Here is a 15,439-nt window from a genome sequence, read left to right as displayed (position 1 = left end):
ATTATAACGTTTAGAACATAGTTATTTTCCCTATAAATAAATGTCACTTCCCACTCTGATACGTTGGCCACGTTGGCATGGCAATATTAAAACCCCCTTTCCTACATTTCTTGGCTGCACTAAAACTATAAAACCATAAACTATGACTTATGTTTATTTTCATAGTGGTTTTGGCATGAAATTCTCGTTTGTATAATATGTTAAATCCCTAGCATGAAAAGTATCATTAAGAACTTTAACAAGTTTGAGTTTTTTCTTGACGTGTAAATGTTACAATACAAGTCTAATAACCAATCACAAGCTAACCATTTATATGAGCAACTGAAAGATGTTTAAATGTATTCAATATCTCAGATTAATACAACACAAAAATAACATTCAATACAACATTAATTTGTTCTTTGTAGTGTTTGCAGGATTATTTATAAAATACAACACAAAAGTACGACAATGTCAACAAAAAACACACTGGAAGTAAAGTGATTTAAATTGTTTTGGATAGGCGATAAGGCATTGTATGTATGTGTATGCGCGTGCGTGAGACAGACAGGACTAGACAGGATCCCTTATCAGCTCATTATCATTTATTGTTGCAGCTGCTCGTTGCTTTTTTACGATTTCAGTCGACAACGCTCGCCCAAAATAATGTAATTTTTGTTAACATCAGACGACCCTAGTTGTCATAAAATGTCTATATATATTTTTTTATCCTACTGGCGCTGTATGATTTTGACTCTTAGCGACTAAATTGAAGATCCAAATTTCGACGTATAACTTAATTACTATTTTACAAAACCTTTAAATTGAATGGTTAATATAATACTTCTGCCCCTTAAAATCGTGATTGGCATATACTTAGAGGTAAAATAATAACATCTAATAAAACATAAACAGAGCAATGTTTTTATTTTTCAAAAGTATTAGAACTCCATTGAATCTCCATTCAACCCAACAAGTTCTTGTACAAGTTACGTTCTACGTCAGGACAAGAGTTTTCATATTATTTATTGTATTTTTTGCCCCAAGCGAAGGGGCCCCTTCAACTCGATCGCCACGGCCGTACGTTTGTGTGAACGGCGTCATTGAAACTCAAACTGGTCCGTCACAACCTAACAGCTATGTTCGTGGTAACTAGGTCTAAGCGCGGGGCCCAGTGCAACCCTTGAGGAAAAGTCCTTTAGAGTAAAGAATTTTGGTCTTAGTAATACCTTAAAATTCTCTTAACAATAACCTTAAATATAGGATAACGACAATAAAGCTGTTAAAAAAAGGCCATTCTGTAAGTGTATGATTAATTTTCGAAAATATTAATAAAAACTTCTGTGCAAGGGGCCCCTTTCGGGGCCCCCCTAGGCCCGGGGGCCCCGGGCGCTCGCCCCGTCCGCCCCTAGGTAAGTTCGGCCCTGGTGGGGAGTACTAGTTGGTGAACTGAAGCCTAATTAAGAGTAATAAGAGGCCCTGGCTCTTTTTCACAGCATTATATATAGGCCTATTTTAGGAAAACTCACCTGTCTTTGTCCCTCTTTTTGTCTTTCTTTTCTGCCTTGCGAGGACTTTCTTCTACACTTACACCGTCATCCTCATCAGTGTAAGACAGTAATTTGGACTTTTTAGTTTCTTTTTCAACTGAGTCTTCACGTTCTTTCCTTCTTTGTGCTGTAATAGAATAAAAATTAACAATATGCATTACTAGAGTTCAATTTATGAGGAAATTCAATACAGTAGGCCTAGACCTCCTCTTAACCCACCCTAATGGATCGGGCCTAGGTCGGATAACTCAAAAGGTCGGTTAAAACGGGCAATCCCTAAAATCATAACATAATGAAGTGCTATTCATTTGGAATTATATAATCATTAGGTATTTTAAGTCATGCTTGCATTATTTATCAAACGAAAACTTATCTCCTTTTTCGTATTGATAGAAAAGTCACAAATAAAAACAAAACACGGTTAAGTCAAATAGGCCTTCTTTCAGTGGAATATACCAGTACACCACTCATGTACCGTACACAGTTTTTCTTCACTTCCTATACTCTGTCTCAATGAAGTGTTTTGTCCCCTGATTTCACCAGCAACTTTTCTATGTATAAAGTCATCAAAGAGTCAAGAGCAAGAGTCAATAAAAATTCCTATTCTAATAACTTTAGTACTCTAGGCCTAATGTATTAATTTATGCTTTCCAAATCCATCGTAATACAGTACAGAACCTTTTATCGAAATTAAAGATACAAGCAAACATTTTGTTACAAGACAGGATGTTTATTTGTAGCCTCTCCCTAAAGGCACAAAAACTACCTTGACCTTGGAGTTGTTAACCCCCCTTCCCTGACCTACCTACAAGTTGCTTGTTTGTTTACTCCAGCGATAAGATAATGAGTTCTCAAAATCGTAACGCACTTTACGATGTTATAAATTTGCCGTACAGATAACAAATCAAATGTGCTTTACGCTCTAGAACGATGATGACAAACTGAGACAATATGCGTAATTAATCAATAAATGTAATTTATTCTCCTAAAATGCAAGGATTTTTTACCCTATACAATAACACGACCGCATCACCAATGCCAAATTGATACTGTCACTGATTATTACGCTAAAATGCGCCCAGAAAATAGATCCAGATTAATAACATCATCTGCAATAGCAACTTATTAATTATCAAGTAAGTTTAAAAATTATTGTTGCCGATTTAGAAATTAGTAATGGCTGATATTTGCAATGCGTGTGACCTAAATTTTTATGAAACGGTTGTGTTCGATGATAATGAAATTAAAAGTTTTTTAATTAAGCACGGGGTTACGAAACAAATTGTCCGAGGTGTAATTCAAACATAAAGTTGAACGATCAGTGGTTTTTCAGATGCTGGAACAGAGTTTCAATTAACAAGAAGAAAGCTAAAAGGTGTGAGTGGGTGCGATCTTGCAGAGTAGACACTTTTTTCGGCAAATCCAGATTACAAATTCGTACGCTTTGGCGATTAGTCAATCATTATCTTTTTTTTACCCACCCTGGCAAAAATTCCTGGAAACAAATCTAAATCTGTCAAGTAAAACTGTTGTAGATTGGTATTCGTTTATAAGAGAAGTGTACATTGACGATTGTGTAACAAATTCTGAAAGACTAGGCGGGCCAGGTGAGATTTTGAAATAGACGAGGCAAAATTTGGTAAACGTAAATACAACCGAGGTAGGCTCGACAAAAACATCTTTAATCCCCATTCCTGACTGCTCAAGGCGCACCCTAATTTGACTAATCCGCCGCTGGGTTTTGCCTGGCAGTACCATAATCACTGACTGTTGGAAGTCATAGCCTACAGCAGATTGCGGGAGTACGGCTTCAAATCAAATCAAAAGATCTTTATTCATATTTGTATATACATGTTTACATGAATAGTGTCAAACAATTAACATAAAAATAATTACATGAATAGGTAGGCTACAATCAAAATTATTAGTAGGACAGTATTGATCACACTACTCCAGGTTGTAATGGTTGGTCTGAATTTTAAGATCTATTATCTGTTCTAAACTTAAAAAAGTCATCAAATGAATAAAGTGCCCTCTGTATCAAAAATTCTTTCAATTTCACTTTGAAACCTCTATCATCCTGCATGCTTCTTATGTGATCTGGCTTCCAACATTTAACTGTGAACCATAGTACTGACTTCATTGATCCCGTCACGGGTGCCCATACAAACCGAATTGAGCGGTGTTGGAGAGACGTTCGAGACCACATCCCTAAATACGGGGTGAGGTCCGAGCATTTCGTCGGGTACCTGGCGGAGTTTCAGTTCAAGAAACGGAACCCTAACAACAAACGAGTCCACGCGGTTTCATAAGGCTGCAGCAAAGCTGTATAGGCCAAAGTATTAAGCAAGGTAGGTTAAGTTAAAATATTTTCTGCATAAGTTACTGTAGTAAAAAAATTAAGTTATGTATTATATTTTAAACTAAGGTAGGTAACCTAACCCAACCCAACCTTAATATTAATTTTTAAATCACATTTTATGTCAGAAAAGGCATGTGAGGAAGATAGGTCAGACTTTATGCGGATTCGTGACTGTATTAAGTCTTTTGAAGTGAGGTTAGATTAGGTAAGTTAAAGGTTAGGTTATAATGAACCGACTCATTAATTTATGCAACTTCAAGCATTTTTGATATATTGTTATTTCATTGTGTTTCACCCACTATATCAATTGTGCGAAAACAGTCTGGAAGTTGCATAAATTAATGAGTCGGTTCATTATAGCCTAATCTAACTTTTACCTGACCTAATCTAACCTCACTTCAAAACACTTAATACTGTCACGAATCCGCATAAAACCCGACCTACCTTCCTCACATGCCTAAATAAGAACTGATTATTTGGTTTCAAAACGAATTGATTTGATTTCATTCCGCATTAGATCAAGTAAACAGTTGTTTGCTCTTCTCACTCAGTCCTCACTCCTCACTCAGTACGGACCCGTCCAGACCACGCCATATTACCATTACCTTCAGTACCGCTCAATTATCCTTAGATTCGTAACTCTAACCACTCTTTGTTTTACGGCCACTTAGGAATCTCTCCGACAAAAACTGATTGCATTTTTGGATTCAGCGTTAAAAATACTGTAAGTAGATATAAAAATTACATCATATCCCAGTGTAAGTGCGTTATTGTTCAGTTCTCATTGCCCAGCGTGGGAGCGGAAATGCCAAGATTCCTAGAAAGCGGCAGTTAAACCGAACTGCCCTCAAAGCAAGGTCGGTTAAAACACACTGTATTATTATCGGTTAATACGAGGTCGGTTAAGAGGGGGTCGTACAGTAGAACCATCTCCACTAATCCGACCTCCGCCAGTCTGACTCAAACTCGCTTAATTTGACCTTGCCTCGCCTTATCAGTGACAATATAGCTGTAATATAGGTAATGTCTATTTGTCATGGTCGTGTGGAGATCCTTACCTTCTCACACAATCATGACAAATATCCTGTTTATCGCCGTAATTACTTGTTTTACATGATAACAGAAACATCTTATAGTCTTACTCCACAATCGTGGTAAAATATTGTAGGCCTACGTATAGCCTACAACATGGTCACAGGAACATTATCATCATCTTCCTTGGTCATGGAAATTCTAGACAAATTCCTTGTTCACGCTAAAAATCATCAATCAATTTCCAATCGTGCTAAAATATTAGGGAAACATATTCCCAACTTACAAAGACATCATCGTTGTCCCCAACAATCAAGGAAACTTTAGCCTATTGTGGTTAGGTGTCCTGTCTGTGATCGTGGCAAATTCCTAAATATCTCCTGCAGTAGGGACTAAAGGAAACAACATTACCGTCGTTTTTTGGGATTATGATCTTTATCCGCGGAAAAAGTAGGCTACGTCATTTTCAGAATCAGCGTTGTAGGCTATTTAGAGTAGGCCTAAAATGAAAAATAATTTCAAAAATCGGGTGCAAACCCTGCATTAAATGTAGGCCTAGTCTATTTTATATCTAAGTAGCCCTGAACTAAAAGTTAACTTACCTGCTAACTTGTCCAGTCCTAAAAGAGATGGCTTAGGAACTTTAAATTGAAAATTAGCTCCTGCCACAGGCTTTTTCTTAATGATTAAACCGCCTTTTTCGTTCTGGCTACCTTCTAATCTGAAAACCCCATCTTCGTCACACTCCATATTTATTAAACAATTGAAAACATCGGCTTAAATTTGCTCAATGTAGGCTAAGTACTTAGTGGCGGCAAGTAGAAGTCTAAATACGTGGAAAACCCCTACTACAACACTACGAGCGACGATGATATTGACACTACGTTGGAACGTAAAAATACAAATGTTAGTAAGCCTAATTGGTATAAAGAGTATTATTTTGTCGATTAATTATTGATTTGTAAACAGTCATTCTGTGGTATGTAGACACTCACAACACAAAACGATCCTATTCCTAACCTCTCTGTTTGTTTTCGTTTGGTGTTGGCGTCGGCGTTTGCGTTTGCACTTGCACTGCACTGTCTGCTGGGGTCCAGTTTACGCAAGGCTCACGGGACGCACAATTCTATTGGCTGCCTGGCTCTCATCGCGTGACGTAAGTCTCTTCTCTTGAGGGAACACCATTCACGGCCACCTTTAACTAAAGAAATGATGATAGCCGTTGCCACGATGGCAGGAAAACATCATGAATTTTACCGAGACCCCGAAAAATAGTCACAGGATTTGAACCATGATTACTAGAAAAATACCGGTATGGATCATAAACATAAACAAATGACAATAGTTGTTGGCCCGAATCCTATACTAACAGCATAGTATGTTTTGGTAGCTCAATTTAAGAAATGTTAAATAATGTTTATTTTCGGGCCAAAAACGTTATTTCTTTATGTTTTTTTATCCATACCGGTATCTTTCTAGTAATCGTGATTTGAACAAATCGCTGGATATGCCCATTGTTGAAGGCGCAATCACATGTTTTATTTACAGCGTGAGGTGAAAATAGAGTAGTCTATAGCCTGCATTCCATATTTTTGGTCGAGTTTTCGACCACTGGACGACCTCTATTTAAAAAGAAATACACAAATACCATTCAAACAAAACAGCTCTTGCAATTTACACTACTTGCAATGTTACCACTTCGAAGGCCGCGGCTGGAGTAAAAGGTGGCCGTGGTACAGCAGGTCCAGTTCTTGCAAGGTTTATCCGGGACCGGGACGATCCGTTACGGAGTGAAAATTTAAAAACGTACGTTTTCAGAAAAAGCACTTTGCAAAATTTTTTCCCTTTTTTTCAAAACTTTTATTAGTTTTTTTATTTCATTAATATTTGAAGTTTCATAAAATGTCCATGGTAACACAATATCTTTGGTAGTTTTTTTTTTTTTTTTTTTAAAGAGCATCTTTAGTGGAAAAACACAAAATCCTGTCACGACCATAACGGACGTTTAAATGAATATTAAAAATAGTTAATATTATTTTTATAACTATGTTTTGCTATAAACTAATTTACTTTTATGACCATTATACAATAAAAAGGTCACTGAGCTTTAGGTATGGTCTTTCTAGAAAAATAATAAAAAAACTCAAAAAATTGAAAAAAAGCCAATAAAATCTTTTTAAGTTTGTATAACTCCGAAAAAACTTACCTGAGACCCGAAAAATCGTTATGTTTGTATATAGGTGTGCTTCTGTTGTGTATAAAACATTGAAATATGACGATGTTTTAATTTTTGAAATTTGTATGATAGAAATCATAAACGTGATGGTCAGGGACAAGCGGTACGGTCGTGAATTGTCTGAAATAATCTAAATCTTTCTAAACAAACCTTCAAGTATACTGTTAGTTATGATAAAAATATGTGTTTCAATTGAACTAAACTGTTCAATTTACAATTATATTACAGTTATTGTCACGACCAAACACACTATAATCCATAAGGCTGGATTGGTCGTGAAAACCCCGCGATGGTCGTGAAACTTTGGTCGTGAAATTACGTGTTAATTTGGCTCTGTTCTGGCGGTAGCCCTGCACCTCATGTTCGAGGATACAAAGTGGACTTCTAGGTTAATCTAGCAATTGAAATATCTTATAAACAAAAATTAACACCATGTCTACTTCATCGAATGACTACGTACGGTCATGGACACACAAAAATTACAAAAAACACAATCTTTCCTTTATTAATCTTGTAATTCCTCCTTTCAACTCGAAACGACCGGAACTACAATCCTGAAGTACACCCCGTAGTCTCTAAAAACCAACTGACTCCATCGACACCAGGCTTGCCACTGTCGTGCTCCAAAGTTGAAAATTTTTCCCAAATGGTCGTGACGCCAAATTGAGGGACAGACTTATTTTGTCATGGTAGTCAGTTTGCAATGACAATAAAATTATAATATGCTCCTTTTTTGTAAGTTTAATAACCATTAATGACATAAAAATATGGCTTTATATATTTTGGCATGAGTAATTAGTCTAAAAACAGCGTGAAAGTTGGAAAATGTACCCTAGGGACACGTCATGGTCGTGAATTTCGAGACTTAAAAAATACGAAAAAAAATACCTAGAACCTATTTAAAACTAAATAAATGTGTGTAACATGTTGCCCCCATCCCAAAAAAATATAAAAACACATGATAATAAACTACAAATCTATAGTATCTACGAAGTAAAAGGCCAGGGACATGAAAACTTACGTTTTTAAATTTTCACTCTACGTCATATTGATGGCACAGACACGTTTCCCATATTCCAGCTTTCCAAGATTAAAATTGCATTATGCAAATATTTATTTCAATTGGGTTAAAAAGGAAACTAAACTTTTCTTTGAGATTTAATATGGGACCAAATTTTTAAGCTTATGACAGCAACCCTGACCATACTACTAGACCGATTTACACGCGGGTTGTACCAAAAGAAAGGTTATCAGTCCTATATGTGCAGGTTCAATTGTAGAATATTTATGTTAATTGGGTCAAAAATGCAAATTCAACTTTTCTTATGGAGGTTTAACATGGGGCTAATCTCTATATATAAATGCAAAATTCTGATCAACGTACAGGCCAAACCATAGCACCTAGAAGCATGAGATTTGGCATACATACATATTCCTCTCATAGCATACACAGACAATTCAGTCTAGTAATATGGTCAGGCTATATCTTTACTAAGTTTTGCAAAAGTCTTTTAATATGGAAAATAATTTAGAAATATCTACAACAATTTTGGGTAGGGTCAGGCCTACTTCGCCTACCCTCTGTAGCCGCTCTACCTGTTCTAGCTATCTCAGCCTCTTTGTGCCATTTAGATATATAGCAAACACTTTATAATCAATTTTGACATGGAAAAATAATAAAACATTTGCTATTTAAATTAATAAATAACTGGTACTCCAGCCCCATCTTCAAACTCTCTAAGAGTCCTCAACTTCTTCCTTGTCCTCCTTAGACACATGCTGCTGGCCCTTAACGTCGCACAGATGGTTTTTACCCTTATCCAGTTCATCACTAAACTGTAAGGTTTCTTCCATTTTTCTGTTAGGCATTCTGCCATTGCTCTGAGCAAGGTCTGAAACCTGAAACTCTTTGCCCAGCATTCCGTCCACAGACGTGACTAGAGGGGTAAAAGATGCATTTCTGGTTTCTGTTATTGTTAAATATTTCCTCTTCTTCTCTCTTTCTGCATTCTCCAACACTTTTTCGTATGGGAGGTTCAAGTACAACGGAGCATCAGTGTCAACGACTTGTACATCGAATAATGCTTCCGTCTGAACCTCCCATACACCCCTACAAGCCAAGTCTGCTTTTATAGTCCTCGCCACCCTAAGTTGAGGCAGCCCAAGGCCGCACGGCGTATATCTAGTGCGGCCTTTGGCTGCCTCAACTTAGGGTGGCGAGGACTATAGTGCTGCAGTATCAAATGACCCTTGCTCAGAGATCATTGGTTCTCGAACACAGTTTCCCCATGCTAGCTCCATCAAGCTTCCAAGGGTATCCCTTACCTCATTATGTCTTCTTATTATCAAACCACCTGTGCGACAGTTAAGGGCATGTCCATATTGCAGTTTTTGCCACAGCCATCACATGAAGAGGGGAAGTGTATAGGAGTTTTCCCATATCTTAATGCAAGAGCATTTCTGAACTCCAGTGGAGAAAGATCTAAGTTAAGTTTTTTCAGATATATAGTATACTTTGTAATTATTTTTTTTTTTATGTTAAGTATTGTATAATAATTATGTATACCATGAATTGTACTAAGCAATTGGGAAATAAAATACATTATTTCATTTAAGCCAACAGCAGAGTTCCTGATTCGTAATATTGCTCACACTTTGATATTCGGAATAGAAACTCATACAAGTGTCGAGTTTGAGTGGCTCTACTGATACATTACCGAGTGTGACACTTTTAACACAAACCTTTAAAGACTTTATTGATAACGTAGGAACTTCGGTTCCGTGAGAACGAGTACTCAAAAACTGGTACTGCGATATATAGCTAGCAAAAGAAATTTGTTGGAAACCCAAAACTTTGTTTTGAGGGAAATTAGTCCTTCTTGAACAATGAATGTCCATCAACTACTGATGGCTTAATTGAAGGTTGAAAAAGGCACACAAAATGAAACAAAGACTTTAATGAGGTCTTAGATAACAAACTACTGAATGTAACAAACATCTTTCAGTCCTGATTCACTTTTTACACTTTTGTTTTAAAATCATCTCTTATTGTATCCAAAATCTTTGTCTAAAAATAAAACTTACCCCTAGTTAGTCTAGTGGCTAGAGCACACAATGCTAGGAATGTATTACTCACATGTGAGTGGACTATACCTCAGCATATTATAACTTGAAACTGCTAAACTATACAACCTCCATCAACTGCATGGTTCTTAATGGAGTAGGTCATATAAAAACAATAAGTCATCCTATGGAATCAATTATCCCAGAAAAAGAGCAACTACCAATATTTAAGCATTATCTACCAAAATATTGTGACAAAACTTAGAAAGTGTTTTTCTTATAAGCATTGTACTTTTAAGATCTAAAACTATACAATGAATCATGAACAACATGAATATACAAATGAAAATGTCGATTATAATAAGGTTTTGTTTTCGATGAGCCATAGTTATGAGTACAAGCAATAGTGTATGTTCCATATGGTTAAAGGAATCTAAAACTTAAATCAATGCGGTAACTAAGTAATATTTCTACGTTTAAATATGAATCGTTGTTTCGACCATGTAACACACACATAGAGCCCTTCAAATGAACAGTTTTAGTTTGAAAACATAAATTTGATTCAAAAATTGCTATCAGTTAATTGATAGACAATGAATTTTTAAATTAAATTTAAATATAAAATAATATGCATTACATTTAAATATTTTGAAACTTTATCTCAATGAAATAGATAATGGTTTTTCACTAAAGGAGACGTGTCAAAATTTAAAAAATATTTATTGTTGCTGTTAATAAATATAACTAGTACCATTAACTATTCAATAGGCCTACTGAAAATAGTAACCAACACTTATCTAATTATAGTCATTATAATTTAAATGAAATAAATATTATAACATTCAATGTCTTTTGAGATCATGAAGGATTTTTTGTACCTTAAACAATATAAATATTACAAAGAAGTATTACCTTACTCATTTAGAGGTTGAAGTGAAGCACATCATACATTATTCCTTGAATTTCTTGCCGTGTAATAATATAATTGTTATAAAACTTATAAATCTCCTATCATTTAGTGAGCGCTCATGTTATTTACAATGTACAGGGTGGAAAAATATATTAATATCTATCCATTTCATATAAACAAATTATACTTACTTGCTATTTCCAAATAAGTTTTCAATGTAAAAGAGAAAACTGTATTTATAATGCCAAAAAAGCTAAACAATATTTTGATCCTAAAGGACTCTTACTGGTACTCTTAATTGTAAACTATTCAAAAACATATCAATACAATTTCAAACATTTTTAATGACATTAAAAATTACAAAATATACGTTAAATTTCTTACTGAGGCCAGCAGCGGTATGTCCAAAATCACTAAAAATAAATTGTGCTAATTGACGCCATCAAAATATTCTACGGGTTGCCTTCAATGATACAATAGTTCCAACCAATACTTCACTATAGCACCTTTCTATATTCAGAATAGTTTCCAGTCACATTTTTTGTAGGCACAAACTATTTTCTAGCGTTAACTAGTTGTCTCTTCATCTCTAAGATGAGTCCTGTCAGTTTTGCTGAAAAGATTTTCTCTAGAAAAACTTCACCAAAAATATATCACATTAAATTAGAATTAACTTGGTCAAGAGGTATAATCTATGGGTACTATCGAACCAGGTTAAAAAATGGATTCTCTCAACCCCCTCAACTTGTCCATATGATAGATAGCAAATACCTTGACTTGCAACAATATACATTCATCTCAAAACAGCTTATTTTGAAAAAAAGTCACAGCAATTGAACCAGTTCTAAAACTGTTTTATAGTCCAGGCGCTAAACGGGTTGAGTATGCACTGAAAGTCTGACAAAATTTGACTTTTGATTATTGTTGGGGACATCTAGTAGATGAAAAAAATCGATGATGTCGCATTTCTAGGGTGGTCACAACTCGGGGGGGAGGGGGGGAAGTTGCGCGGGTCATCGGTTTACGTTTCCGCGTCTAACTCACAAACGGTTAATGATAGAAAGGTGAATTAAGCGTCTATCTACGCCTAAATATATTGTCTTTTAAAAAGGTTATTACAACCTTTCTTCTATCTCTTATACTTTAGGCGCTAATCAACATTTATTGCAAAAAATAAAATTTAAAAATACTTAAAAATGAAATATCGGAAATATTGCGCTTGTTTAGGGCATGTTACAAACTATTTATGGTTAGAAAAACTAACAAGTAGTACAACAACACCAAGTTTAAAGAAATCCGTGCAAAAACAACAGAGCTACGTTGATTTCAGTAAGAGTAAACGTGGAAAATTCGTAGTAGTACCGAGGCGCGCATGGACGGTACGTAGCCCACAGTCGATATAGGTTTGATGTTGTAAGTAAGTATGGGAAAGCTGAATTTTTCTATGCTGTTAGACCATGTTGCGATTATCATTTTCCCGAAAGTCAACACTCCTCCCCCCTTGTGCTTTCCTCTAACCCCCCTTTTTAGATAAATTTACAGCCTCTTAGCAATTAAGCTATAACTTTAAAACGGGTAAGGATAATAATGCAATATTTTATTAATCATTTTGCGTTACGATAATCTACGAAAAGAATTATTAGATGAATAAATGATGAAGAAGATAGATGATGAAGAAGAAGAAGATGTGTTCATTGTAATAAAATATCAATACAGTGTTTTTTATTTAAATGCAAAGAACAATGGTCAAAGACCGTCTGTTTTGTGTTAGACACACTGATTTTAAAATATTTTAAAACCGTTTAAAAAAAATACCATGAATCACATACAATTATTCATAAAATAAACTGATTTCCACTACAGAACATACACAAATAGCACTACATACTAATAAAGATCAGATAACAATTGAATGAATAATAAAATTTAAATGTAGCCTACTGAGAATCTGAATTTTTCCTACAAACAGTTAATAATTCATAAAACAAACCTGTTACTTTTATAATTTACTTTTATAGATACTTAACAAACAATATTTTATAAATTTTTTAAATTACATAGATTTTTCCAATTTTTGTATCGATATCTCAATTCTTAAATTTAATAATTATACTCCATTATCGATTCCCACCCTTTACTCCACGCCTCTTTAAGAAAATTTCCAAGTGCCCGCCAATCTTTGCCATTTAAAAATTCAAAAAAACTCATTCATTTAAATATAACTTGTTAGACCAAAATTGACGTATCTTTTTTTTAAAATTGGAGATTCTGCTATAAAAGGGTACACGTTTCATCCCGGTTGAGATTACATAGTGAACATACACAAATTTTATTTTCCATATAGAGTTAACTTTTTATTAGACGACCCCTTTTAATTGTAAAAAATGTTTTTAGGGATGGTTACGAATAAAAAATATATATCCACAATTTTCCAAAATGGCCAACAACTTTGTTATTTCTTATGGAATACGCTGTATTTTAGTATTCTTTTACAATTTAAAAGCTATTTTCTTATTCGTGACATTTTTTCTCTAAACCTACCCCATTTAGGAGTTACAGCGTGTTATATCTAAAAGAAAGGCTTGTGGTGTACATTCGGCATCCTGTAGCTCATAAACGAGTAAGTTGAGAGAGAAAGTGCAAAGAATAAATAAGTCACATATAAGTTCTCGTAAAACAAAATATATAAAATACGTAAAAAAATACTGATTTTGTTGTTTTAAAAATGGCCACCATTTTCAAAAATGCTAGCTTACTTTGATATTGGAACAATTTATTTTATGGTTTTTTTTAAATGTAGATGTGATTTGAAAAATTGTTTATTCTTTGTATTTCCGCTCTTAAACTTACGTTTATGAGCTGTGAGGATGCAGGATGTACTCACAAACCATTTCTTTTTCGATGTAACTCCTAAACAAGTAGCTTTAGAGAAAAATGTCAAGAATAAAAAGGTTTAAAAGTTGTGCGTTTACATTCTCAAACAATCATAAAATACAGGGTATTCCATAGGACTAACAAAGTTGTCAGCCATATTGGAAAATGGCGAACATATTTTTAAAATTCGAAACCACTAAAAAAAACATCTTAAAATAAAGGGTAGTGTCCCATAAGAAGTTAACTCTATATCTCATAATAAAAAAGTTATCTATTGGTTCACTTTAGGTGAGACACCCTGTATAATAAAATGAGGCTCTGGCGTACAGCAGCAAATGCACGATATTCATTCATGTATCCACTACAGTCTGTATATGTACTGAATGAGCTACATAACGTTAATATAATCTATATAAAGCGGCAAATTCAAATACAAAAACCATAATATACGTAATTTTTTTCATTGTTGCGGTACACAAAAAAGCCTGAATCCTGTAAAATCAATATACTGTACTATCTATAGCTACTATATGCAAACAAACTGTTAATAACTATGTATCATTTTCAAATGTAAACTATGCACCCCAAATTTTGTATCAAACATTTTGTTGTGCGACCTCGTGTAAAAAATCTACAAAGAAAAGTTTCATAAATTAATCCGTAAAAAATATTTTTTTATGTTTATGATATTTTTTTACTATGAATATTTAGGATACCATGGTAAACACTTGTTGTAGAATATCGTAACGCAAAATGATTAATAAAATATTGCGTTATTATCCTTACTTGTTTTAAAGTTATAGTTTAATTTCTAAGAGACTGTAAATTTATCTAAAAGGGGGGGGGGGGTAGAGGAAAGCACAAAGGGGTAGGAGTGGGGACTTTTGGGAAAATGCTCATCTGAACATGGTCTAACAGCATAGAAAAATTCAGCTTTCCCATAGTTACTTACAACATCAAACCTATATCGACTCTGGGCTACGTACCGTTCATGCGCGCCTCGGTACTACTACGAATTTTCCACGTTTACTCACTGAAATCAACGTAGCTCTGTTGTTTTTGCACGGATTTCTTTAAACTTGGTGTTGTTGTACTACTTGTTAGTTTTTCTAACCATAAATAGTTTGTAACATGCCCTAAACAAGCGCAATATTTCCGATATTTCATTTTTAAGTATTTTTAAATTTTATTTTTTGCAATAAATGTTGATTAGCGCCTAAAGTATAAGAGATAGAAGAAAGGTTGTAATAACCTTTTTAAAAGACAATATGTTTAGGCGTAGATAGACGCTTAATTCACCTTTCTATCATTCACCGTTTGTGAGTTAGACGCGGAAACGTAAACCGATGACCCGCGCAACTTCCCCCCCTCCCCCCCGAGTTGTGACCACCCTAGAAATGCGACATCATCGATTTTTTTCATCTACTAGATGT

The 15,439-nt window shown here is 34.7% G+C and overlaps 1 protein-coding gene across 1 annotated transcript in view; it reads right to left on the bottom strand.

The window, feature by feature from the left end:
- Positions 1-5,912, bottom strand: part of LOC129002698 (pre-mRNA-splicing factor ATP-dependent RNA helicase PRP16) — a 40,525-nt gene extending 34,613 nt beyond the window's left edge. Inside the window, exons 1-2 of the mRNA XM_054430695.1 lie at positions 5,526-5,912; positions 1,509-1,656 (exon numbers count right to left, since the gene is read on the bottom strand). Of these exons, the coding sequence (XP_054286670.1) occupies positions 1,509-1,656; positions 5,526-5,673 (296 nt within the window). The 5' untranslated portion in view covers positions 5,674-5,912. The remainder of the gene's footprint in view (positions 1-1,508; positions 1,657-5,525) is intronic.
- Between the last annotated feature and the right edge of the window lie 9,527 nt (positions 5,913-15,439).

Source organism: Macrosteles quadrilineatus, unplaced genomic scaffold (assembly GCF_028750875.1).
Source record: "Macrosteles quadrilineatus isolate MER2022 unplaced genomic scaffold, UCM_ALF_1.0 Scaffold_9__3_contigs__length_116548681, whole genome shotgun sequence".
Lineage (NCBI taxonomy): Eukaryota > Metazoa > Arthropoda > Insecta > Hemiptera > Cicadellidae > Macrosteles > Macrosteles quadrilineatus.
Note: the sequence above shows the minus strand (reverse complement) of the source record. Positions and strands in the feature narration are given on the sequence as shown.